Source organism: Drosophila persimilis, unplaced genomic scaffold (assembly GCF_003286085.1).
Source record: "Drosophila persimilis strain 14011-0111.01,24,50 unplaced genomic scaffold, DperRS2 tig00000653-arrow-arrow-pilon, whole genome shotgun sequence".
NCBI lineage: Eukaryota > Metazoa > Arthropoda > Insecta > Diptera > Drosophilidae > Drosophila > Drosophila persimilis.
This window is the reverse complement of record NW_020825330.1, coordinates 1,156,974-1,184,506: the sequence shown is the minus strand read 5'-3', so window position 1 is coordinate 1,184,506 and position 27,533 is coordinate 1,156,974. Positions and strand designations below refer to the sequence as shown.

The 27,533-nt window shown below is 42.2% G+C and overlaps 2 protein-coding genes across 4 annotated transcripts; one reads left to right on the top strand and one right to left on the bottom strand.

Annotated features, from left to right (window-relative positions):
- Positions 1-330: 330 nt before the first annotated feature.
- On the bottom strand, positions 331-27,120 carry LOC6597853 (blood vessel epicardial substance). Of its 3 annotated transcripts, XM_026991144.1 has the most exons (7): positions 26,560-27,120; positions 5,602-5,759; positions 5,427-5,529; positions 5,204-5,353; positions 4,994-5,135; positions 1,226-1,258; positions 331-792 (listed from the first exon to the last, which is right to left on the bottom strand). In XM_026991144.1, the coding sequence occupies exons 1-7, from the start codon at positions 27,118-27,120 to the stop codon at positions 728-730; spliced, it is 1,212 nt and encodes a 403-aa protein (XP_026846945.1). In that variant the 3' UTR covers positions 331-727. The 3 variants fall into 3 exon arrangements, with proteins under 3 accessions (XP_026846945.1, XP_026846946.1, XP_026846944.1); XM_026991145.1 differs by lacking the exon at positions 1,226-1,258; XM_026991143.1 differs by lacking the exons at positions 331-792; positions 1,226-1,258 and adding an exon at positions 4,387-4,582.
- LOC6597854 lies at positions 13,200-24,890 on the top strand. Its single transcript, XM_026991142.1, has 3 exons — positions 13,200-13,968; positions 23,827-24,074; positions 24,222-24,890. The coding sequence occupies exons 1-3, from the start codon at positions 13,256-13,258 to the stop codon at positions 24,668-24,670; spliced, it is 1,410 nt and encodes a 469-aa protein (XP_026846943.1). The 5' UTR covers positions 13,200-13,255; the 3' UTR covers positions 24,671-24,890.
- Positions 27,121-27,533: the final 413 nt, after the last annotated feature.

Here is a 27,533-nt window from a genome sequence, read left to right as displayed (position 1 = left end):
TCATTTCGTTCCGTCGTCTCCATCTCTTGTTTCTATCCATCTTCAGCTTCATCCCTATAATCCATAGTTGTAGCGTAATACAATTTGCAACTAGACTAAATTTAATTTATAAATATATTTCCATTTAGGGGTATGGGTATGGGTATTCCTGAAACACTGAAAGCAGTGCATGCAGTGTTTGTAGTATGCGTATGCATATGCCTATCCTGTCACTGAAACTGAAAGTATTCTAAGAAAAAATTCGATGGATGCCACTTAAAGTATCTTAAAAATAATACAAATACATTAAAATCATTGAAGCTAATGATAAAACGATATTATTTAGCCTTTACTAGCAATAAAAAATCTATTTAAATTCGATGTTCTTAGAAAATCAACTAATCACTTATTAAAGCTCATTGACAAAAGAAAATTTGAAGAGAAAAAAACCAGCATGGCACGCCAGCATTTCCATAGAAATACCCATAACAAGATTGATAGTATCTCTTACAGTATACATATATATATATATATATATATATGTATATCTGTTTCTGTATCTGTATAACGACGCATGGCATTTGGTTTCCTTAGAAGTATTGTAATTTTTGTTTCTTGTTTTCGGTTTTCTGCGGTTAGCAAGGGGCTCTCTTTTTAGTATTACCTAAAATATACATCTAATAATACTCAAAAACACAAGTCTAAACATTTCACTCCTCTTCCTCCTCCTGCGCACTGATCCTCTCTCTCACACGGCCGTCTCGTGGTCAGTCTCATCGATCCGTCCCAGTCGCCAGGAGTTTGGATCACCAGCTAAAACGGAAAGTTTTAAAAGAACAAAGCAAGTAAAAGAGAAGAGAAAGGTATATATTATTTCTCAATGTGTATTCCAGATATTAAGTTCTATTCAAGTTTTTTGAAGAGACGGCGGTTAGCAAGAGAGTTGTTTCGGCTTTTCGGGGGGCACTATCGAATGGAACACTTAATTTATTTGATTTAACAAAGGCAGGCATGCATAGAATATAACTCTAAAAAGCTTACGAAAAACGATAACTATTCAAAACAGACACACAAACGGTCACACTACAAACGGTAACGGTAACACAGACTTCTGAAGAAAGACAGAATATGAGAGAGAGAGAGAGAGAGAGACACACACAGACTAAGGAGCATACATACATCTTTCATTTGATTTCATTTCTGATTACTGATTTCTTTGGTGTTGAAGTTTGGAGTTTGGACTTACCGCAATCGTAGTACTTCGATATCCTGGGCAGGGCTGATACACCGATAACACCACACACACAACAGATAATCGAACGATAGTCGATTTCGGTGGTTTGGTGGTTGGTTTTTGTTGGTTTTTTTGTAGGATTTTGTAGGTGTTGGTTGGTTTGTAGTTGGAGTTGTAGTTTTGTTGATTAACGTTTATGATCGATTTTTTTTTATTTATTTTTTTTTATTTTGGACATATCGTACAACAAAATTATAGTTCACCGAAAAAATAGAAAATCAAATACATAAATTTCATCACAAATCAAACATACAGATAGTACAATATATGTATGTATGTAGGTGGGCTTTTGTTTTGATATAGGGAAGGGTGGGAATTGTGAAAGTCATTTGAGTGAGGAGGAAAGCAGAGGGAAGCAGTGACAGAGAGTGAGATATACATAGATTCAGATACAAATTACAACTAGTCAAAATACGACTGGTGTTTGAACATTCAAACTATAGGTCAGTGTGTCACGCGCCTGCTAATCGCACGTGATATTTTGAGAGCCTCTAATCGAATTCTATTTCGAGACTATGCTATTTCTGTGTTTGAACTTTGTTGTAGATCGATTAATCAATGAATCATCCAGACAGTTCTATTCTTTAGCTATGGATTCGATCGATCTTATTTCTAATACGTACTCTAGCCACCCTAGATAAGACTATCTTAGAAAGTACTATCTGACGTATCAGACGCGCCATTTGGTTAATGGCATACATATACATATACATATGTTCGAGTAGCTGGCTTTCATTGGATTGCCAGCAAATTATTCTTTCCGCTTAATTCGTTTATAGAAGTATTGCTCCTGCTGTAGAACCTTTAATTAGTCGCTAAGACAAGTGAATACGCTACAATAATTATTGATACACGGGCTTGCAAATGGGGCGGAAGTGATCGTCAGCTCAGCTTTTGATGTGTTTACAGAGTGTGTGCGAGATTGCCACATGCCTCACAGAATACCCAACCGCCTTGCCGTCACACTCCCGCGATCATCGACGCTCGGCACAACAGATGGACGGACAGATGGACAAACGGACAGACAGACAGACAGACAGCGACAGATCGCAATCAACAGTCGGCGCGGAGATCGCGACAATAGCAAAATTTTTTAATTAAATAGAAAATATTTTTGTTATTAAAATAAAAAACAAATCAATGCCAAAATATTGTTAATGATGCCAAATGGTCGACAGTCGGCAGCGGCAGAGCGCGTGCCTTCCCATCGATTGGAAGATATAGTATACATGTATCTGATACGAAACGAGTGGATGAGTGGATGTTCTTCTCTTGATATATATAATATGATTTTTAGTTTTTTATTTGCTTTCGTTTTTGGCTTGTTTACACATTCACATTTATTCCTTTCGTTATACAAATAATTATTTGTTGGGGTATCGTGTGGGGGGGATGAGACTTGGGCCTGCGATTGGAGCGGGGCGATTATACACAGCAAATCAGATATAAATATATATAGCATATATATAGGATATATATATATATATATATATATATGGTTATAGAGTATGTGTATGTCCTATATTGCAAATATGGTTATATATGTACAAAGACTTAGGTGCCTAGGTATTGCTTACACAGTATTAAATATTAATTCTAATTAGTTTTCGCGCTCAATTTGTATGCAAATCAACATAAATGTGGAGAACACAAACAACAAATAATAGCAATAATATTATAAATGTGTTAATGACAAACAAATGGGTAAAAAGTATATTAGATAACAAAAATTCATTCAGAGAACAGATCTTTTGAAGATTTCGTTTTGGGTTAAAAGATCATTTATCATTCATTAATCATCATCACTTGTCACTCGATTCACCCGCCCCCGCCCCAACACCGCTCGATCTTCAATCTTCAATCGCTGACATCGAGAGCTGTTCTCCAACCAGTTGCTTTTTTTCGAGTATCCGAATTAATGATGTCTCTGCTGGTGGCACAATCTTTTAAGGATCTTGAAGAAGTTGGAAATTCATACAGCTGCAGATTACAATTATCTATCGATTGCCACGACTGACACAATCTATGAAACAGAACATAATTTACACCAAAAGTCTAATCTATGATGAGAAATCTCTTCAGCTACAGTCAAGTATCTTAGTCTAATTTGAATCTGTGCTCAAGATCAGTCACAAACGTCTATCAACTTCAGATCTCGCTTCGCTGCAAGATCATATGTCAGAGAACTAGCCTATGATCATGATCAGAGTCAAACAAACATCTTAACTACAGCATACTATACTCGCGCGAGAGTACACATACTCAAAAGTCAAACATCAAGTATGTGGATGTTTGATCATGATCAGTCGAGTATCTCATGTTCGTATATGGATGTGGATCTGGTTTGACTACAACTCATACGAGTAGTCGTATTCAAGGATTTGAATTAACTTCAACAAATTCCTCAGATTCAATTCAATTCAATTTATAGCTCCGCTGCCTTCTCAGTAATCTTTCATTAGCGGTGTCGATTGATGGGCCTAAACTTCTGCGGAAAATGTATTGCTTTACTTTCGTAAGATTTTCTGTGGCGTGTACTTGGGGTATCAGTGCGGGAGAGTGACAAGTTAGATTTGTTTGGTCTGCGAAATTCGAATGGTGCCTGGCTTGTTTGTTTGGATCTTCGTTTTGGGTTTGGGGTTTCTCGTTTGGTTATACAAAACATATAGAGTACATATTGTAATGCTATTAGAGTGATTAGTACTGGTTAGAGGAGGAGGCGGGGGAGTGTGTGTGTGTGTGTGTGATAGATTCTATGAGATGCGATGCGATGCGATGTTTGCTTCTGGATGATGAATAGGCACTGGAGTTGGCGTTGGCTCTCTCTGCGATCGGATCGGATCGGCTTGATGAGTGAATGATGGACTGAATGATGACGTGGATAATGCTGCTGTTGCTGCTGCTGCTGCTGTTGCTGTTGGTGGGCTCCTGTTCTCAGCGATTGCGTGTGTGTGTGTGTACCTTCTGCGGTGGCGGAGGCGGTGGAGGTATCGTGTCGTGATTGGTTGATTGTCGTCTGTTTTTATGTTTTGGTTTTGGGTCAGAGGTGAACTGTTTTGTTGGTATGGCAAGTGGAGCGAGTAGCGAGTTGCGAGTGGCATCGTTGTAGCAGCATTTCTTCATTTCCCCCTTCATTTTACAGAGCACTTTGATCGTTGTTGTTCGAGGTGGAGGAGGACTCGTGCACTCGTGGCTCTTGTTGCAGTTGCAGTTGCATTTGCAGTTGGTGTTGCAGTTGCAGTTGTTCTTGTTGCAGTTGCAGTTGCAGTTGTTGTTTGTACGTGCGACCAAGTAAGGGAACATGCTCTTCTAAAATTAGAGTTTTTTTTTGTTTTTCGTTTTTTTGTTTTTTGCAAAAAGGTAAAAAGAAAAACGGAACAATAAACAGAAACGTACAAATCAAAATGAATATAAATAAAGTTAACGAATAAATCAAACTACTTGTAATCGTACTTCGAAGTTAGGCTGAGGTTGGGTTCCAAATGTGAGGTTAGGTTCTAGCCAAAAGTGAGGTTAAGCCATGCAAAAGCCCCGTCACAAGCAGAAGGCGTGCAAACAGAGAGCCAGAGATAGAGAGAGAGAGAGAGAGTTTGTGAGGTGAGAAAATGAAGGCTGAAGAATGAAAGAGAGGGACAGCTAGAGATACAGACAGAGTGACAGAGAGAGGGTGAGGAAGAGAGAGAGAGAGAGAGAGAGAGTGAGGGGAGATTGGCGACTCACCCTGCAGCTGTCGATTAATCAGCGCCGTCAGTCCATGGCCCACATCCACGCTCTTCTTCAGTATGAGCATCGGCTTATCCTCGGCATCCTCCGCATAACCCCCAGATGGCAGGAAGCCATTGCTGGCTATCGATTCGCTCACCTGCAAATAAAATCGAGTTAATCGAATCACTTATCGGAGCCGAGACTGTACCTACGGTGGGTACAGACCTGTGTGACCTGCATGAGTTTCTTCACAACATCCCGACCCAATATATGATCAAAGACGGTCTGCAAGAAGGGCTCGGCCATAATTGACAATTTGAGCTTGTCGCGATGCCAGATGAGCACACGGGACTCCTCCATGGCCATAATGGAGACCTGCCAAAGAGCAATAGATACGCATAAAAGATATATGTACATACATATGTATATTTGAAAGAATGGTACATACCTGAAAGTAATCATCTGTCGATACGCCAAACCATTCCGGCGAGTCTAGGAACTGATGGGGAAACACAATATGCAATGCCCTCTGATGCTGCGACACGACCAACCTTCAAAGTGGGGAAATCGAAATGTATACCGCAGGTTCTGTTGATGGTGGAATCGTTAATTCTGTAACTCACTTGCCACTCAGCACCAGCGACAGGCTATCGACCTTGGTGACCTTCTCCTGGGCATAGACCTCCTGGTACTTCAGGGCACGTATCACCTTCATGCAGTTAAGCACCTTTTTGAACTGATGTCGCGTCACATGCAGCGGCTGGAACAGGGCCATGTATACCTGGAATACAAGAATAATGCCAACATTTAATGAGATATTACCACAAGGTATACCCGTTGGGAACTATGCAAATATGGATTTCTTAGCCTAAGTTTCCAGCTTCAAAGGAAAGATCTTTCCCCCTATAATTAAACACTCATCACAAACACGTTGGGGTTTTGTATACGAAAGCGGTTATTGGCACCCATAACCATAACCCACATCTTCAATAATGAATGATCTTTTTATCGATGGGTTTATTCTCGCTTTTGAGAATAGATTTTTGATCTTTTGAATGCCCGAGTCTTCAAAATGCCTGACTAAGTCTTACTCTATGGATCTGCGATCTCTAAATCTCTCTGGGCTTCAAAGTAGATGACTATTCACGATGGCATTCGCATTAGTCATCATATGTAGTACCCCTTTTCCACACGATCAGCGGATGGGCATTACATTGGAAGTACTCGTATTCCCTTATAGTATTTAATGGGGCTGTTCCCACACCTGTGCTTACAAAATGAAATGCATTCCAGGTCGAGCCCCCATCCCAGCCCCAAAAGGTAGGGGTATCCCCAGAGAGAGAGAGAGAGAGAGAGAGATCATTGAACCCCCAAGTGATGATCATCCCCCCAGAGGTTAGTTGGGTGTTGGGCCTCATCTGTTGCCAGGGTGCTCCCCCGTTTCCCCGTAAGTCGAGACAAACAAATTGTGGAAATTATTCAACATTTTTCCACTAAATGAATCGAATGTTGACATTCGTTTTGGCTCCGATTCGCGCCCTGCTAATCGTCAAGTACAACAAGATAGAAGCAGACGCTCGGCGGGGGTTGCTAGATGACGCTTCGACTAGTTGTTTTTTCGGGGGCAGTCGTCTGTGATTGCCCCCCTACCACTACCTCTACCCCCCACGCAATCACAGCGAAATGGGCCACAAGCGAGCGCACAGTAAACAGCGACTCGCGATCCGCGATCAGCAATCACATGGCCCAAACGATCGGCTGTTGCCATGCGAAAATGTTGCTGTTATACTGCTGCTGACGCAGCCGTTAGACAGACGACCCAGGGGGCCCCTCAGTCGCCATCGGATGGAGGCACCAACCACCAGCAAGTGGCAACAGCAACAGCAGTAGCACCAGCAGCAGATCACATTGCATGAAACGCCAGCAGTTTTTGCCACGCGAGTACTCTGCTCTAAATACAGAGTACATGGACTTTCATGGACTCAATCCTTGTCGACCGACCGATAGGCGCTGCTGCATGACGCGGAGTGTAGAGGATTAGAGGCATGGTTGCAGATGGTACCATTTCAAATGGTAATATTCAGGAATACATATATCCCATTCCCCATTCCCCATTCTTCCTTCTTAAACTTAGAGTCTTTCCAATTCGTTGTTGAGTTTCATGTGGATTTTCTTTCCACTTTTTGCTGTTTTGTGGCGGCAATAACATTAAACATTAACGAGCTGGGCAAAATAAATAAATAAAATAATCAAAAAGTTTAGCCCGAGCGGCAGACAAATTGTAAATCCGACAACGGGGCAGGTTTGGCGGCTTCTGCTTCTCCATTCTCCGCCTCCCTGTGCCGCATGCGGCATCCACTCCAGGGGCAAATCCAGCGATTCGTTTCGATTTGCAACAGTCGCAGCCCCAGCGGTCGAGAGCCGGCGGCAGTCGTCGGTCGTCGCGGACATTGCCGCAGATGCCAAAGTCACGTACGCCAAAAGCCCAGGCGGAGCTCCGAGCCGCCAGCCGGCGCGCCGGCTTCAAATACAAAGATCCATAAAGGCTACACGCGGATCGGGGATACCCTTGCCGACCGAGAGATCATCTGTTCAAAGCCAGAAGGTCTATCTTAGAGGCTGAAAAGTACCATTGGAATTGGGATAGAAGAGATTTGCCCTAAGAAATGTATGGAGTAGAATGCTCTTTCATCATTCGATTGCTGTGAAACTTAGGGGACGTATTGAGTGGCTCCGAGTACTAAGTGTCTCAACCTGGTGGATATCTGATAGATGAGGATAGGTGGAGCACCAACAGATGATCCAATACTGGAATACCCCGCCTGAAAGAGTAAAGAAAAAAGTATCCGAGGAGTAGGTGGAGGCACAAACGGAACGAAACACTGAGAATGGGAAGAGGCACTGACCAGAGGCCCTGGCAGAATAGCGGGTCTCTTGATGAAGATGAACTGCTGCACTGGGATAGAGATACAGATACAGATACAGATGAGCGATGACCATACGATTGTCGTCGTTCTTTTTTGTGTGGGAAACAAAGCGCAATTCCGTTGAGCCGCTCCGCAATTTGCGAATTGAAATCAATGAATGCGAGAATTCCAAACACAACAGAACAAAATAATAATAATAATGCGTACACACATAATGATAATACTACGGCGCGACCACTGGACCAATTTGAGACACCAGAAGGGGGGGATGGGTATGATGGGGATGATGGATTGCATGATCTGAATGATTTTTATGACAGATAATGCTCTCTTCGCTCCATTTCGAGCACTTTGCGGAACCGATCCGCACTTCCAGGCGCCATAAGTCGATGGCACTGAGAATGAAAAGAGTGCGCCGGCAGACCCATAAAGATCGTATAAATATATAAGGGATTCCCAAGAAGAAATCATATAAAGCATAGTGGAAAACACTCTTTATATATCAACACTGTACAACAGAATCTCTGTACAAAGCAGTATATTCATTCATTATTCAGCTGATGATCTCCTAAAGTAGTGATTGAGTCGGATAAGCAGTAGCTTCCATTGAAATGCATCTGACAAGCAGTAAACAAGACTGAGAAGCAGTAGATAAACCCCAGAATCAGCAGAATCGCAACACCACTCCATCACAGGGGTCTTTATCATATGTACCTCTGCAAACATTTAATGCATTCCCAGTCTGCGCAATTTCCACTGAATGCCATACGTGCTTCACGTATGTAGGTACCATATTTCCTTGCCGAATGATCGCCATTTCACCTGCTCGCACGTAATGAAATGCTCTTAAAAAGCTGTGAGAACGGAGAGCTGACCAGCCCGAATGAACAGAAGAGAGACCCCTCCCACAGATTTCTGCGACAGAGCAGTGACAGCGCAGCAACAGCTACATAAGAAGCAATGCTGCAGTAGCAGTAGCAACAGCAGCAGGAGAAGAAAGAGCAGTGACAGCGCAGCAGCAGCAACATAAGAAGCAGTGCTGCAGCAGCAGAAGTAAGAGCAGTGACAGCGCAGCAGCAGCAACATAAGAAGCAGTGCTGCAGCAGCAGAAGAAAGAGCAGTGACAGCGCGGCAGCAGCCACATAAGAAGCAGTGCTGCAGTAAAAGAGGTGCAGCAGCAAAAGAAACAGAAGAGGCGGCGCGGCAGCAGCAGCAACATAAGGAGCAGTGCTGCAGCAGCAGCAGATCCACAGGGAGCGCAGAAAAGCATTCAAGAGCCATTGAACCTGTTGTTGTGATAAGCAAGCGCCAAGGTGGATTCAAATGGGGTATACTGGCTCGAGCGCCAGTCTTGCGATTTTGTTGAGAGAATTGAAGGAAAATATCACTCTGGTATACCTCATAGAAAACACCTTGGAGCAAATGGAGCGGTCATAGCCATAGATAGAGAGAGAGAGAGAGAGAGAGAGCGGGAGTAATAGTAAGAGACTGGGAATATCGATAGGTGCACACGTTGCGCCGCTTGGCACTTGAATGCCTTTTCTATGGCTGCTACGGAATGGTCAGAATATGGCAATGGTAGTATCTATGGGAAATTTCCAGTGCAGGCTGTAAAAAAACAAATGGATCGCCATCAACAACCACCATCTTGTCCTGCTGATAAGAGGAGCTGCACCCCTGTAGCCATGCACTTCAATCTGCACACACTCCCCACTCCGCTCTGACCGACATTGTGCTTTCTCCAGCGAACCATCGCCTTATCACTGCGCCTCTATTTTATCAGCCGATCCTCTAGCCAGTTGGATCGTAATTTTTACCGCCTCATGGTGAAATACCATATGAAGTCGGTCTCCTGCCTTTGGCTGTTGTTTGTCGCTCTCGAAATTTCATATTTCATTTCTGTTTGTGCTAATCGAGTTCTATTGTCAATAATCGACGATGATTCCGATTCCGATGTGCGATTCATATGACTTTCTTTGAGGCAGACACCGCCTCACATGGGCTTTTTCCGCCCTCCATCGGAGATTAAATTTTGTTTGTTATTCTTTTTTTGGACAATGATTGAGCGAAGGCATTGTGCGGGCTTCGGGGGGCTATCGTGACCAAAGACATGCCTGCCCTCTGAGATGGAGATAGATCTCTGTTTGGATCACTGCCATACGATGGACAGACAGCTGATCTGATGATCCAAAGATGCTGACGCAAGGAACGACATCTTTCATCAGATTTCGGGGACCGCCTGACGATGAGTGCGTCAGGTGCTAAAAGAAAACCATTTCCATGTCCCGCATGTACCCTGTACCGACCGCCTTCTCTCCCACCGACCACAGCACACGCATGTGACGTGAAAGCCGAGCGGCACGTCCGCATTCGAGGCAATCAAGTGGAATTTGCCACAGCCCCAAAATGAACGCAAAAAAAAATCAAAATAACAAAAGGCGACGGCAAAACCAGACGTTTTTTGGCCCACGTAGAGACCATCGCGTCCCATTGTCCAAACACAAAATAAATAAACGAGAGATAAGCGCGAAATTAGCTAAATCTGATAATATTCGCCGATTCCCCGTGGTTCCCCGAAGTCTCATAGCAAGATCAATGTTCGAGGATCGAGGATCGAGTACAAAGAATATCTCTAAAAGGACTAGAAATGGTTGGCAAAATTATAAAGGAAGACCCTTATAGGGTCATGATAAATCTATGACATATCCAACTATGATAATATTTCGTATGCAATCTGGTATGTCTCCTGAGATAATGAAAACCATAAAAAGTAGATCAAGGATAGATCTTCAACTTGGATTATTCCTATGAGAGCAAAAGTATCAACAATAATGTATATTCGTACGATCCTTTCATGCCTTCTATGGCTTCTCCCCGAAAATTCAAATGAAATATCGCCTAATCCTAATGAAATTATTTGATAAGAAGGTTCCCGTTCATTACCACCTTCCGAAGAAGCTAATGAGTAAGCAAATAATTTCAAATGAATTCAAATGAATCACTTCAACCTTGCCAAAATCGACTGTCAGAATCTTTTGCATCAAAGTCAGAGATCAAAGTCCATAGGGGATCGGTGGGTCGCCACCATGGGTCGGTTCTTTGCGATAAAAAAAAAATAAAATAAAAATAAACAAAGCAAAAAGTTGCCAAATAAACAATCTGATTAAATGATTAAAAGTCAGTCCAAAAATCATGGTCAATCAGTGGACGGATGGGTGGATGGATGGATGGGAGCCTCTTTCGAGGGTATTGCGTCTCCAAAAATTCGAAGAACTAAAGCCTGCCGAAAGCGATTCTTCCTTAGCAACGATGAGTGGGCACGAAATCGAGGGAAGAGCCCCCATTGAATTATTAAAATGAAATTATAATGGTCACGATGATCGGATCGGATCGGTGCGATCGATTGGAGAAAGAGAAAGAATATCGGGGCTTCCATAACGAAACTAATTCAAACATTTGTATGCACAAAAAGGAGTCCCCAGCGCCATAAACGGATCGGATACATCGATTGATCGTCTGGTACAAAGATCCACGTCCGGCCAAAGCTCCAGAGGGCAACGGAAAAGAGTGAAGTGATGAGTGGAGACCCCGTCGCCGCAATTAGATAATGAGCAGATTGTGGGCCCTCGATCAACGCGATCGCAATCGTGGCGGATGAGAAGATACTATATAGAAAGTTCCCTGCCTCCCTCCCCTACCAATATTTCGGTGCCGGAGATCAGCAGCTCTCTTGACATGTGGGGCACGTCCCGAACGGCGGCCCCAAAAAAGATGTCTGAAATATGTATACAGAAAATGGCCGACGAAGCAATCAGTCAGTCAGTCAGTCTGTCAAACAAATTTTTTAAAGAAATGGTTAGTTTATGTAGTTTATGTAGAGATCAACGATCATCAGAATCTTAGAAGATAAAAGACTACTGATCAATGAACGTATAGAAGCTAGAGATCTTCTAAGAGTGATCTTTCCAAGCGTTCATTGCGTTTTTTTAACCCTAACAATCGGTTGATCTTTCCCACTGGAAGATCAAAGACAATTCTGAGAGATCATATAAGAACCTTTTGAAACGAGCCTCAAACGATAAGTAAGAGCCCTTCAAAGTAATTGTGATATAAGATATAAGTAAAAGCAAATACGATTGCTAATGAATGATCTTTAGGGCTTTCTGGTAGATCGCTAGAAAATATCTAATACGGATATATCCGTCAGAGATAGGTTTTTGTGTTTTTTTTGGGTGGGTGAAAGATTCAGCCGACAAAACCACCGTCGACGTAAAAGTGAGAATCGATTCAACGAATTCGATGGACGACTCATTCGGGGATTCGGATTGCAGATCGGGGTCCCCAAAAGAGATCCCCCCCTATTCGATTGCGCTCTCTCTGTGACGTCAGTGTGGAATTCTGAATCAATGAATTTTTTGTGGATTTTAATGTGTTTTTGTAGTAGAAATTCCAAAGCCCAGGCGAACGGAAAGCTACAACAAACGTCAGAGACTTGAGGGGAGAGCAAAGAAGTGAGAACTGGGAAATGGAGAGCAAGAGGAAGAGGAGCAGGTGGAGTGGAGTGGAGTGGGTGGTGTGGGGTGAGGTGGGGCACGAAGGTTAAGCCGCAAAAACTATTCACATGTGGCGCTCATTAAAGCGCAGAGTCCCATTTGTCAGGTGCTTATATGGGGGGCGGGATTCGGATTCGGATCGGGAGCCAAAAACGCGAATGCCAAAACGATCACAACAGCAGCGTGACAGAAACCGCTAATTGAGATTCTGCAGGTGATAAGGGAACTGCAAAAGACAGAGAGAATAGGAGAGCGCTTTACCTCCCTCTCTGAGGCGGCTACTCTCTCCCACTCTCGTAGCTAGTGCCGTTTAAGCGCAGAGCTTGATCAGCCAAAAAACTGTAATCAAAGAGAGGGCGAGAGAGCATTTTCAAGAGAGCGCGCCGCAGAGAAGGAAGCAGCGACGTCGCAAAGAACCGAAGCGACAGCGACAGCCACAGCGACGGCGACGGCAACGGCAACGTCAGGCGGCCCCCGTCGTATATAAAACCTTATGCCATGGCTGTCGGCCCCATTCACACCTCAACGCGCGTGGACGTCGTCGCCTGCCGTCACCCAACCAACCACACACTCACACTCCCCCTTCGGCCACACTCACTAAACCATCCCACCCCCCGCGGTACCTCGACTAACCACCACGTAAATTTCGAACTAAAAAACAGTTTTATTTTTTGATTGTGCGAAAAAGTGCTTCCGAAATACACAAAAAGAGACATTCAGAGACAGATAGAGATACAGAGAGAGAGTGCAAAGAACTAACGGTCAAATTACGTTGGGACAAAGAAATCAATGCAACAATGTGCCATAATTCGGGCATTGAAAAAGGCGAGCAGCAGATTGAACGGTACATGGCCTTCGGTTTGCCCTCGCGCGCCGTCAAGAGCGTGAAGTACACGATGCGCAAGCGAGAGAAGCAGCTGCAGAAGAAGGAGCAGCAGAAGCTGCGACAAAGGCAGCAGCAGCAGGAGCAATACCTGGAAGAGCTGGAGCTGAGCAGCAGCAGTGACAGCGGCAGCAGCAGCAATAACTACAGCGACAGCGAAGATAGCGGAACCGATATCACCTCCATGCAGCTGGCCTCAGCAGAGGCAGCACAAATGGTGGACACAGACACAGACCCAGAGCCAGAGGCAGCAGAGACAAAAGCAGAAATAGTAACATGCGGCGCTGCAGCAGTGGCTGTGACAGCGGCAGTGACAGTGGCAGTAGCAGAGAACCTGACATTAACAGAGACCCACAACACAAAGGGCAGCAGCAGCAACAACAACAGTGAGATCTTCAAAATTCCCAAAATGTGCGGACGCTTCCGCAAACTGCAACAGCAACAGCAGCAAGAGCAACAGCAACAGGTGGAGGATATTTCTCAGCTGAAAGCACAGCAGCAGCGAAAGCTCAGCTCGATGGAACCCTCGATGGACGATGCCCTCGCCATTGGCACCCAAATGACGCGCAAGGTATCGGAACGGATCGCCTGTTTGGTCGCCCAGCTGCAGGGCAGTCGACTGTACACGTGAGTACCCCACCATGTTAACGAGCCCCCAAAATATCACAAGCGAGCACACACCCATCATCTATCATCATTTCACCATGTGACATACAAATTCCAACGGAAAAATGGGAATTATCAGCAGGCGGCAGGCGACAGGGTAGCCAGGCATCCCTCTTATCGTTCGTTTGCACGGTAATGGATCATGCCGCTCGCCCGATCACGCCTATTCATTATTTTCCCCGAGTGCTTTTGGAATTTTTCTGTGCAAGTTAACGTACCCAATTCCATTGAGCTCTTATACGAGTTGTAAACAATCTTTGGTTTTCCAAAACGAAAACAATTTCAATCTTGGGCCTCCGCCTAATTGATTTCTAAGATGTACAATCTCAAGCGCCCCCGCCGCAATCCCATTCTTTGACACTCGCCTAAATGGAAAACCAATGTTTGCCCACACCCGGCTTCTCATAAACAATCTCACTCCCGGCTTTCTGCAGATCCTGCACTTTAGGCCTTTTACAGTTCTCTCTTTGGATGACGAAATCTAATACTCGGGATGGCGAAATCAATTGAAATGTTTATAGAAAAACGATTCCCGAAAGGGATCAACGATGCAAAGATCAGAAAGTTCAAATCAGTCTTGATCCAGCAGCGACACCGCAAAGTCTAGCTAAATATTAAGATCGCGCAATCCCTTGGCCCGGAATTCCTTTGTGACCCTCTACTTAAATCTATATCAGTGAAGTTCGAAGTAAAATAAAAACTTTTTAAAAACACAATCCGCTACCGCAGTTGTTTAATTGGCGCCCAACGTGGGGCGACGTTGTCTAAAAAGCACCGAATGATAAAAGTGTTGCGTCGTGCCGAAACCCGAAGGACAATTAATTAATGGAATAAATCCTTCAAAATTAAAAACGCGGAGTGACTGTGTGATATAGATAAAAAAAAGTGAGATAAAAAGGAAACAAACCGGAGCTTAGGGTGTGCAAAAACAAATACAAATACAAATACAAATACAAATACAAATACAAATACAAATACAACGCAAAATACAAATAAAACAAAAAGCTAATCAAGGCAATTCGTAAATACAAAAAAAACCAAAGAAACCCAAAGTTTTTAAAAAAACAAAACCAACAAAACCGACAAAACCAAAATACAAAGAAAGTGAAACGATCAGCGAAGCCAAAGAAGGAAGACCCCCAGAAGACCCAGCTGAGCAAAGAAATTTAAGAAGGAAGACCCGTTCGAAGATCTGCCAAACTAAGAAGGACGACCCCTACCGGATATTTCGTGAGCAAGAGTTGTATTAATAAATATATAAGTTCAATTAGGATATATAAGATTATAAAAACTAACATATAAGAAAAATTAAAAGTGGATCAGCTAACTTTAGATTTTGAAAAACTAAAAATGATTAACTCTCAAGCAAGGACCGATCTCACAGCAGATCTGGTCAAACAATTGATAGCACTTCAAATTTCACAAGTACAAGAGCAAATTGTAAATTTAAAACAGCAAATAGAAACTAAATCCGATCAGGTATCGGATTATCAGGCAGAAACAATAGACGAGACAATAAGAGACGACACCACATTGAAGGTAATAGAATCCCTACCAATTTTTAATGGTGGATTAAACCAATATGTAGGATGGAGGGAAGCTGCAGAAACTGCAGTGAAGTTATATAAGAAAGGAAGTAAGCAATATTATATTGCATTAACAATTTTGAGAAACAAAATAACAGGACCAGCACATGACGCACTGACCAACCACGGGACAGTTCTAAATTTTGATGCCATACTTTCACGGCTTGACTTTGTTTACAGTGACAAGAGACCTATTTACATAATAGAACAGGAATTAAGCGTTCTCCGACAAGGGAACCTTTCAATTATAGATTTCTATAACGAGGTTAACAAGAAAATGACCTTGTTAATAAATAAGACAATAATGACTCACGGAAAGGACAGTGAGATCACCAAGGAATCAAATAAAAAAATTAGAGACAATGCCTTACGCATTTTTGTCACTGGCCTAAACGGCGGCATTGCTGAAATCCTATTTTCATTGAATCCCCCAGATTTACCGAATGCCTTAGCAAAGGTACAGGAATTGCAATCTAATAACATTCGGGCCCAATTTGCCTACCAATTCAGCGGTCCCAGAAATTCAGGGAATAATAATTTTAATACCTTAAGATTCAACCAACGACAACCTAGGACTAACAGTTCACCATTCGACCAAAAAAGGGATTTGCAGAGGAATAACATGTCTTGGGGACAACCCTATTTCTTGGGTAATAGACAACAAAATCAGGCCCCAGAACCAATGGAGGTAGACGAATCTATACAAATCCGGAACCGACAGAACAGCAATCAATTCAGGGGAAATAATAACAATAGAAATTATCGGGAGAATACTAACGGTTATTTTAGGAGAAATAATAACAATTATAGCCAAGCCCAGCATTTTAGGGCAAACGTAGTCCCGAATAATCAGTCTAACGACAATCCAGCGCAGAAACGAAAACTAAACGAAATGTCGGAACAACCGGCTAATAAAGCAATGAGGATAAATAACATTGAGGAGGATCATTTTTTAGATCAGCCCCCGAAGTAGGTCTGCCCTACCTAAAAAGAGTAGACAAAAAAATAAACAGAGAATTAAAAGTTTTGATAGATACGGGAGCAACTTCCTGTTATATAAAAAAAGGAATTTACGACAATAAAAATGAATTACCAATCTATAAGAAAGTTGCTACAGTGAATGGGTTTTCAATAATTAAATATTTCCATAATATAACAATTTTCAACACAAAGCAAGTGTTTTATGAAATAGATGGAATGGAGGCAGATTTACTAATAGGATTTAACCTATTAAAGAAAATCGGAGCGGTTATTGATACAGGAAAGGGGACTTTAAGTTATAAAGACAATGAGGAGAAACTAATATATGACGAGGTCCTTTCTTTAAACAAATTAACCTTTATAGAAGGAAAAACCATCCTTCCGTTGAAGGAATATATAATAAAAAAATATTTTGAAGAAGAAAAAGAAATGAAAAGCGATTCAGTAAAGGTAGAAGGAAGTTTATATAGCTTGGGATCAAAAAATCCTGAGCACGCCGACGAAGAATTATCCGTCAATAGTTTGGGATTCAAATATCCTGAGCCCGCCGTCGTTGAATTATCCGACATCCAAAGTTTTAATAGTTTGGGATTAAAATATCCTGAGCACGCCGTCGTTGAATTATCCGACACTAAAAGTTCGAATAGTTTGGGATTAAAGAATCCTGAACACGCCGTCGTTGAATTATCCGACAATAAACAATTTAAAAGTTTGGGATGCAAAAATCCTGAACGCGCCGTCGTAGAAATATCCGACATTCAAAATTATGCAAATTCTGAATTGAAAAAAATGAAATTGTATAACACAATAACCTACAAAGAGGACAATTTAGAAAATCTCAGAGAGAAAATGGTATCTATCATCGAAGAAGACCATGCCAATATAAATTTACAGTTACCGTTCAGAACGGATATAAAAGGAGAGATTAACACTGAACACGATAGACCGGTATATGGCAAGCAGTATCCATACGCTTATTCGGTTAACGATTTCGTTAATAACGAAATAAGTAAAATGTTAGATGAAGGTATAATCAGACCTAGTAAAAGCCCATATAATTCACCGGTAATAGTAGTACCAAAGAAGGGAGTAAATAAGGACGGAACTCCTAAGCATAGATTAGTAATAGACTTTAAGAAACTTAATGAAAACACTATACCGGATAGATACCCTATGCAAGATCCTTCAGTAATCCTTGCCAATTTAGGTAAAGCAAAATATTTCTCGGCCATTGATTTAGAGTCAGGTTTCTATCAGATTTTAATGAGGGAATCAGATATTGAAAAAACATCTTTTTCCATAAATAACGGCAAATATGAATTTCTAAGAATGCCTATGGGATTGACGAACGCTCCCAGAATTTTCCAAAGGGCAATGGACGATATACTTAGAGAACAAGTTGGGAAAACTTGTCACGTTTATATGGACGATATAATAATATTTTCAAAAACTATAGAACAACATTATAAAGATCTAATTCATATAATTCAGATATTGCAAAACGCTAACATGAAAATTTCACTAGAAAAGTCTAAATTCTTTCAATTGGAAACCAAATTTCTGGGATACATTGTTTCCCAAAATATCATTAAAACAGATCCAGACAAAATCTCCACAATACAAAACTATCCAATTCCTAAAAATATCAGAGAGCTACGTAGCTTCTTAGGACTAACAGGGTATTACAGAAAATTTGTCCGAAATTATGCCACAATTGCCAAACCTTTAACAAAATATCTGAGCGGAGTAAATGGGAAAGTTTCACGAAGGGCATCCAAGAAAGCATTAATACAGCTGGATGAACCAGCAATTGGAGCATTTAATAATTTAAAGGACAGTTTAATAGCACATATTGAATTAGTACAACCAGATTACAATAAAAAATTCACATTAACCACAGATGCATCGGACATAGCAATAGGTGCAGTTTTGTCGCAAGATGGGAATCCCATAACATTTATTTCTAAAACTTTAAGTAAAACCGAGCAATTATATGCTACTAATAAAAAAGAATTATTAGCTATTGTATGGGCATTAAAAAATTTGCGAAATTATTTATACGGAGTGAGTGGAATTGAAATACATACAGATCACCAACCTTTGTCCTTTGCAATGTCGCAAAAAAATCCAAATGTTGAAATGAAACGTTGGTATTACTTCATAGAAAGTTTCACACCAAAAATCATTTATAAGCCAGGCTCAACTAACGTAGTAGCGGACGCGTTATCTCGGATTAAAATAAATCATATGACAGATAGTGATGTCGACCAGACAGAATCAGAATCAGACATAAATACTCAGCATTCAGCAGAGAGTAGTTTCGAAAACGTCATTCAAGAGACTAGCAAGCCTCTAAACCAATTTAAACAGCAGCTACTATTAGCGCAAGGGAGATTCACAGTTCATGAGTTAGTAAGAGTTTATGAAAATACCCGACATATTATTGAATTTGATACGGTTGACAATCTGCTAATCATTTTAAAAGAATTTATTCAGCCTCACTTAACCACAGGAATACACTGCACTTTAGAAGATTTATACCTTATCCAAAATAAGCTAAAGGAAAACTTCATAAATAAATTTCTCTTCACAAGAAAGTTCCTCCAAGATGTAGTAAATTCAGAAGATAAAGCTATAATTATAGAAGAAACACATTGCAGAGCCCATAGAGGACTAGACGAAAATTACAAACAAATAACTAAGCTGTATTATTGGCCAAACCTGCACAAAAAATTAAAAGAATATATAAAAAATTGTGAGATCTGTAACAAAAACAAATATCGGAGACACCCTGTAAAAATTCCAATTGGGGAAGCTCCCATTCCAGCAAAAGAAGGAGATCAATTACACTTAGACATATACTATGCCCAAAACCTAACATTCATAACTTGTATAGATTCTTATTCCAAATACTTGGTGGTCAAGGAAATTCAAAGTAAATTAAACATTGAAAATAAGGTAATGGAAATTTTACAACACTTTCCGTTAGCAACATCATTAATGACTGACAACGAACCAAGCTTTACTTCAGCACAATTTAGATCATTCATACAAAGAAGTAACTTAACTATTTATTATGCTGATCCCAGACACAGCACCTCAAATGGTCAGGTAGAAAGGGTACATTCCACACTAACAGAAATAGCGCGGTGCATCAAGGATGAACTAAATCTAACAGATTATTCAGAAATAATAATAAGGGCGGCACTGAAATATAACCTGACGATACATTCAACGACCAATCAAATGCCATATGACATATTGTATAACAAAATAGAACACAAACATAATCCAATATTACTTAAGGAAGCTCAGACCAAAATGCTTAAGATACATAACAAAGATAGAAGAGAAAAAGATTATAAAATAGGAGAAGTAGTCTATGAAAAGAAATTCGGGGAAAGAAATAAACTTCAATCCCGATACAAAAAGCAGGTAGTTAAGGAAAATCGACCGAATAAAATTATAATCAACAATAGAAACAGAATTATACATAAAGATAACATCAAATATTAAATATTTTTTCCAGAAAATGTATGCGAATATACTAATACTGACTTTTGTTATATTGACGACTGCGGAAGTAATTGACTATACGCATAGTGACTATCTATTGCTCAAAGACGACAGAGACGTTTACACTTATGAAACATACGCTGAACTTTTCCATATTACTAATTTGAGTTTTTATAGAGAGATAATTGATAAAGAATCCAAATATGTCAACAAATCAATTAATTCAGACGATGAGTGGGAAATATCAATGGACTTAAGTCTATTAAAATTAATGATTTCAGAATTAGTTCCAAAACGGAAAGAAAGGGGAATAAATGAATTAGGTACCATTTGGAAATGGATAGCAGGCAGCCCTGATCATGACGACTTTTTGAAAATACAAAATAAAGTAAATGAATTAACTGAAAATAATAATAAACAATTTGTAATAAATTCCAAATTTTTCAAAGAAATTGAATTGCTATCAAATTCATTAAAGAATGTCATCTTCAATGAAGAAACGATACTGAGAAAGCATCGTTTAAAATTAATAACTTTTGACCTACTAAATTTAGTTGATACCATAACCCTCTTAAAAGTAAACATTTTCAATACAAAAATTTTAAATAAAAACGAAATAGAGGACATTTATAAGCATGAAAAACATAATGTTGAACTGTCTGATCTGTTGGACATTGCAACGGTTAAAATAATTCGAAATGCAGATTTAATAATCATTTACATAAAATATCCTCAAATTAAAGATATTTGCAAGTTTTACCATGCAAGAGCCATCTCACAAAATGATGGAATGTTAGTTATAAGTGAAAAAGTTTGTGAATGTAAGGAGAAATACTATTTAATGAATAATTTTAAAAGTGAAACTTTTAACAATTACGCACAAATAAATTTAAAGAGTACCTGTTTCACCAATTTACTTAATGGCTTTAAAGCCAACTGCACTAAAAAAAGGGAAAAAAAACAAAGAAATAGACATCATTCAGGATGGTGCCATATTAGTTTCAGGCAAAAATATCGTAGACAATACTACTTTGTTAGGATCGTATCTCCTTATATTCAACAACACAATTGTAATAAATAATATAAGCCACATAAATGATAAGGGTAAAATTCTAAAATATATATCGCATCATAGATATAGCGATTTTGAATTAGTTGATTATATACAATCAAATGATAAGCAATTTTCTTTTGATAATGTTAATATTTTAAATCCCCTTATAACATTAGGTAATACGGCCTTACCATTAACAACATTATTTTTAATCATTTTGATATTGTTAATGTTATTTTACTTCTGCTATAAATTAACCAAATTTGTACTTATTAAATCAATAAGAATACCGTCAGAAGAAATAGTGGAAAGCAACATTCAAATACTGTCAGAAGAAATTAGAGCTCTATCAGAACTTCAAAATGTATCGGGACGAAACATTTAAGAATGGGGGGAGTTAACGTACCCAATTCCATTGAGCTCTTATACGAGTTGTAAACAATCTTTGGTTTTCCAAAACGAAAACAATTTCAATCTTGGGCCTCCGCCTAATTGATTTCTAAGATGTACAATCTCAAGCGCCCCCGCCGCAATCCCATTCTTTGACACTCGCCTAAATGGAAAACCAATGTTTGCCCACACCCGGCTTCTCATAAACAATCTCACTCCCGGCTTTCTGCAGATCCTGCACTTTAGGCCTTTTACAGTTCTCTCTTTGGATGACGAAATCTAATACTCGGGATGGCGAAATCAATTGAAATGTTTATAGAAAAACGATTCCCGAAAGGGATCAACGATGCAAAGATCAGAAAGTTCAAATCAGTCTTGATCCAGCAGCGACACCGCAAAGTCTAGCTAAATATTAAGATCGCGCAATCCCTTGGCCCGGAATTCCTTTGTGACCCTCTACTTAAATCTATATCAGTGAAGTTCGAAGTAAAATAAAAACTTTTTAAAAACACAATCCGCTACCGCAGTTGTTTAATTTGCATATACTCTGTATTACCTGTTGTTGTCAGCTGTTGCTTTCTGGACACTAAACGGTTATGCAAACAACTGAAAGCTAGACCTCTGTCAGACGATGTTTAAAGCTTAAAGAAACATGAAATTCAATTTAAATCGCACTAGAACGTCACTTCCCTTCGAAGGCCCAATGACAGGGCCATAACCTAACCCAATGCAACCTGCTTTTCTGTCCCGCACAAAAAAGAAACCAGTTCTTGCAGGTGATTCATTTGGAGTCTCACTTATCAAAAACGTATTACTAAATATAATTGGAGAAGCGAGCACGAGTAAGAGTATTTATAGATACGATAAAATACTATCGGAGCTTATAGCCTTGTCCGTTGAGTCAGCTTTTTTAGGGGGGGCGGGCGGCAGTTGGGTGGGTCAGAGCTTATCTGCTGCCGGGGATCCCTGACGAAATGAAGAGTCAATAGAGTTCCCTCCCTCACACCTTGACACTGAAATTGTTGCGTATGGGCAAAGTGCGCTGCTGTAGCGTCAACGTCAACAGAGTTCCCGAGTTCCCTATTCCACTCGAACGGGTGCCCCCATTCCTCCCTCCTCTCTCTATCCGTCACTCTCGATCAAAGTCTGATTTCTGTGGCGACGTCACAGTAGAGAGAGAGAGAGAGGTAGTGCGGTACTGTGGGATCGCCGTCGTCTTCGTCTTCGTCGTCGGCTCTGCGCTCACTCTCTTTTCTTGTCATTGGCTCTGTTGCTGAGTCAGTTACGTTCCGTTGCCCCGCCTCCCTCCCTCAATATTCTACTTTTGCTTCTGTTTCTGGATTTTTATCAGCTGAACGGCACGCCGCACAGCTGATTCTCTAAATTCGCTCTGTTCTCTGGATTCGCCTTAAAGGTGCAAGTGCAAGATTATCTACAGTTATGTAGATTGGCAATTTGTTGCTTAAGTTATGGCTTCACTCTGTCCCCCTCCCGCCATGACCGACGGTGTGGTATGGATGGTGTGGCTTGTGGGGTGGGAGGGGGGAACTTTAGTTGAGGGGAAGTGGAAAAAATTCATTATTTGGTTGCATGCGTTTTCGCACGTACGCCATTCTATGGTTAAAGCTCTACATTCGCCGCAGAAGCAGAGTAGAGCAAAGCAGAAATAAAAGCGCGAATATATGCAAAAATGTGCACCCACCGAAGGGTAACGACGGAGAGGAGAGGAGAGGTAGGGTAGGCACACATAGAAGCAGACAGACCACGCAACAAATGCGTAAACGGACACACACACACAGACAGCAGCTCACACCCATTTGACGTCGACGACGACGCAAGAGACAGAGATAATTTATTAGCGTGCGATCGGATCGTGCGCTCTCCCTCCCCCGCTCTCTTGTGCGAAAGTTCGCTGCAATCGAATCTAATCGTGAGGGCCACGTGTGTGCATACGTAACGTAACCAGAGAGCGCGAGAGCGGGAGAGAGACAAACGCTGAATATTCTTTCAAGAGTTATTTTTCCAGCCTTTACGTACAGTCGGTGACAGAAGCAAGTGTCTCGGAAAAGAGTTACAACACCATGGCTTCAAGGGTTTGGAGCTTGGACCTGCACTCCGGACTCCGGATTGCATGGCATGGCTATAACTTATTCAGATTAGATAGATCAAAGCACTCGAATTCGACATCGAACTCGAACAGGGGGGGGGGGCGCATTCATCGATTAATCATTCAATTGATAACAGCTTTAGTGTTCAACTAACTTTAGTTTCGATCTTCTTTTATCCGCACAGAATACTGACGCGTACCACACAGCCAGCACACTTGATAGCTGTCTGCATCTTGGTCTTTGTGCTGATGACTGTCGGACGCGACCTGATCGAGGGTAGCCCCGCAACGACACCAACAACAACGACGAGAACTCTGAGCAGCAGCAGCTCAACCGGAGGCGGAGGAGGTAGCGGCACGCTGCCGAACCTCGTCTATCTGGGGGCATTCGCCACTCACTTTGGTTCGCAGATCTGGATGACATTCGTCTCGGGTAAGTTCTGCTCTCAAGGCTCAGGGGATCCATCCAAATCCATCAACCTATCAGCGCTCCATCCAACGCCAAATCTTAGTCCCCTTTTGAGCGTTCCCCGAGTGGAGCTCGTTTTAATAATTCCCTAATCTTTTTCCTCGCACACAGGCCTCTCGCTGTACTTCTCCCTGCCGCGCCACATCTTCGGGCAGTGCCAGCAGATCCTGTTCCCCCGGTACTTTGCCTTCAACGCCGTGCTCAGTCTCACGATGCTGGTGACCTATGCAAAGTACTTCCTTAGTGGCTGGACGACGGCGTCGGGCATCCAGGTCGGATCGCTGGCGCTGGCGGCGGGCATTGAGGTGGTGGTGCGACTGTATCTGGTGCCGCCGATGCTGAAGCTGATGCACGAGAAGTACAAGATCGAGGACGCCATCGGCAGTGGCCAGGAGGTGGGCAGCCTTGTCCAAGGCGATCTGATCGACTGTCCGCACTATCAGCGCGTCCACAAAGGCTTCCGTCGCATCCACATGACCATTGCCATTGGCAACATGACCGTCATGCTGGCCACGTGTCTGCAATTGTATTTTCTGGCATCGAAAATACATCTTAGCTAGGGCACAGCTGCACACACAACAAGAGAGGAGATGAGCAGAGCAGAGTGGAGTGTTCGGCACCGAAAGATCATCTGTTCTGGCATCCAAGAATTTATAAATTTATCCTAGAGTCTAAAGAATCATTCAAATCATTTCAAAATGCACGACCACACACGCCACGCCACGCATTCTCTCGATTGTATTTAAATGTTCAACGATTAAATTCCACATTCAAAAGTCATTCGCCATCACACAAAATAATTTTTTAAAACGCACAAAAAACCCACAAACAAAAACTAAACGAGTATTTTCTGCGATTTTCCAATCTGATTTTCCTGTGATAAAAACTTACCCCACCCCCCCCCCCACACACACACACACACACATTCACAAGACAACTCACAAAACATTTAGCCGATAGCCGCGTTAGCCAATAAACAAACACACACCCATACACACACACACAGTTATTAATTATTAGCCTATTGATAATTAATTATACCGAAAGCAACGTCTCTTCCCACCACACTTCCATTTTTTATTATTTCCCCCCCAACCCTTTTTTTTGGTTATTTATTAATCCATCGAAACTATAATATTTAGCTGCTTTAATTGAGAAAGCAAACAAATACTTAGTGAATTTAGTTCTTTAATTATACATAAAATAAAAACCCAACATAAAAAATAAAAAGAAAAAAACACCAAGAAGGGCAAAAATCGAATAAAAAAATAATAATACAAAATCAATAAATAAAAATATTCAAACCACTTGAAAGTGTGCTTAAAATAAAGATATAATTGTTTTCCTTCGATAGGTTTCTGGGAGGGGAGGGGGGATGAGAAAACTCGTAGATCGGCCGGAATATGACCTAAAATTTAATGGGGGAAAATCCGACTTGCGGCTTTCTTTTGTCTGCTGTCTATTGCAGTCTTTCAGGCGGCGCCAAGAAAATATCAAGACAAAATAGTAAGAGAGCGAGAGAGGTGCAGCAAACGCAGAAATAAAAGCGCGAATATATGCAAAAATGTCCACCCACCGAAGGGAAACCGGGGAGGGGAGAGGGCAGGGAGAGGACCTGCACTCGCCGTGTGCGGCAGCAGCGGACTCCGGATTGCATGGATAGATTAGATATATCAAAGCACTCGAATCCGACATCGAACTCGAACAGAGAAATATATACACGAAACTCTGAATATAGAGAGGAGAGGAGCAGAGCGTTCAGCACCGGAAGATCATCTGTTCTGGCATCCAAGAATTTATAAATCCTTTAATCATTTCAAATTGCACTTAAAACGCACAAAGAGAAACAAGAGGACTACCACCCACCCCCACACACACAGTTACAAGATGAACCCACTAGACATTTTTTCGATAGCCGCGTTAGCCAATAAACAAGGACACACCCATACACACAAACACAGAGCAAACAAATACTTAGTGAATATAATTTTACATTTTCTATAAAATAATAAGGGAAACTTCGGCTTTCTTCTCAAGTGTTTAGCGTTAAAAGGGTATTGCATGCTTTTAGGCGGGGGTAAGAAAACATCACAAGAACAAGTAAGCGAGAGAGAGAGAGAGAGAGAGAGAGTCAATGCTGTGGGAGTAATCTTGAAACGGAGGCCGTCTAAACGAGGCAGCAGGCAATGCAAAAACTTTTCGGCTCTCTCTCTCTCTCTCTCTCTCTCTCTGGATCTGCTGCCGCTGTCCCGTTTGGAAAGTACTTCAGAAAGACAGCAGCAGCGGAGCAGAGTTAGCCGCAGCAGCAGTACTCTCTCTCCGTCTCTCTCTCTCGTGAGAGCTTTTACCGTAAGTCTCTTCAGACTATCTCCCTTATACATAGCCTACTTTTTGGAAAATATAAGTATGTATGTATTTTGCATGGGGCATGTGGGTTGATTGCACTTACCGCCTCAATCTCCTGCTCAAAGCGCACGGGTCGCAGTCGACAGAGCACCACAATGAGATAGATGAAATTGACGCCGATGCCAAGGCCTGACCAGAGGACCACATCCGGGGTGCACTCCACCAGATAGCCGTACATCCCCATCATGATGCAGCCGATCAGCAGCATCGCCCGCATCCACAGCGAGCCGAAGGGGCCGTGAGGGGCCAGGAAGGCCAGAAAGAGGAAGGCCCAGCCGAGCTGAAAGTAGAGGTGGTGCGGCTGCTGCCAGTTGAGGCACTGCTCGATGGACCAGTCACCGGGATTAATGGAGCGCAGGGTGCCGTTGTTGTCCCACGTGATCGTGCCGCTGGCGGCGCTCGTACCCGCCGTGCTCTGCGCTATCAGGGTGCCCGCTGAGGCGGCGGCTGCAGCACCGGCTCCCACCTCGGCAGCGGCAGCAGCAGCCACACCTGTGCCCACGCCACTGCCGCCGCCCGCACCGATGCCCATGACGCTGGCGCTGCTGCCGGCGCTGTTGATCAAAGCTCCGACGCTAGCAGCGCTGCCGGCTGTGCTGGGCATGGCCTCGGCCTTGGCCTACCTACCCGACGTGTCTCTCTCCCGTGACTCTCTCACTCTCACTCTCGCTCTCAACCTCACTCTCACTCTTCCGCGTGTCAGTCTGTCGCTCTTCTTGTCAGCTTGCTTTGCCCTCCTCGCTTTCCGCTCCTCTCTGCTGCAGCTGCTGCCTCAGCAGACGCTTGCGTAGGTGTAGGCGTAGGCGTGATCGCTGGCGTTGGCGTTGGCGTTGGCGTTGCAGTCCTTGCTAGGCGGCTGAGGATGGGGACTGGTGGGGCTGCTGCTACTGCTGGTGTATGGGGTTCGCTGCTGCTGCTGCTGCTGCTGCTTCTGCTTCGTCTCTCGCTGCTGTCCCGTCTCACATTGTTGCATTGTTCCGCAGCTGCTGCAACGGCAAAATTAAAAGTGGCCATTAA

Bases quoted from the DNA above. Each gene is read 5' to 3' on its own strand.
- LOC6597854 (XM_026991142.1), top strand. From the start codon at position 13,256: ATGTGCCATAATTCGGGCATTGAAAAAGGCGAGCAGCAGATTGAACGG. The intron at 13,969-23,826 runs GTGAGTACCCCA...TTATCCGCACAG, and splicing joins CAGGGCAGTCGACTGTACAC to AATACTGACGCGTACCACAC. The intron at 24,075-24,221 runs GTAAGTTCTGCT...CCTCGCACACAG, and splicing joins CTGGATGACATTCGTCTCGG to GCCTCTCGCTGTACTTCTCC.
- LOC6597853 (XM_026991143.1), bottom strand. From the start codon at position 27,120: ATGCCCAGCACAGCCGGCAGCGCTGCTAGCGTCGGAGCTTTGATCAAC. The intron at 5,136-5,203 runs GTCTGTACCCAC...TTTTATTTGCAG, and splicing joins AACTCATGCAGGTCACACAG to GTGAGCGAATCGATAGCCAG. The intron at 4,583-4,993 runs GTGAGTCGCCAA...CTCTAATTTTAG, and splicing joins GATTAATCGACAGCTGCAGG to AAGAGCATGTTCCCTTACTT.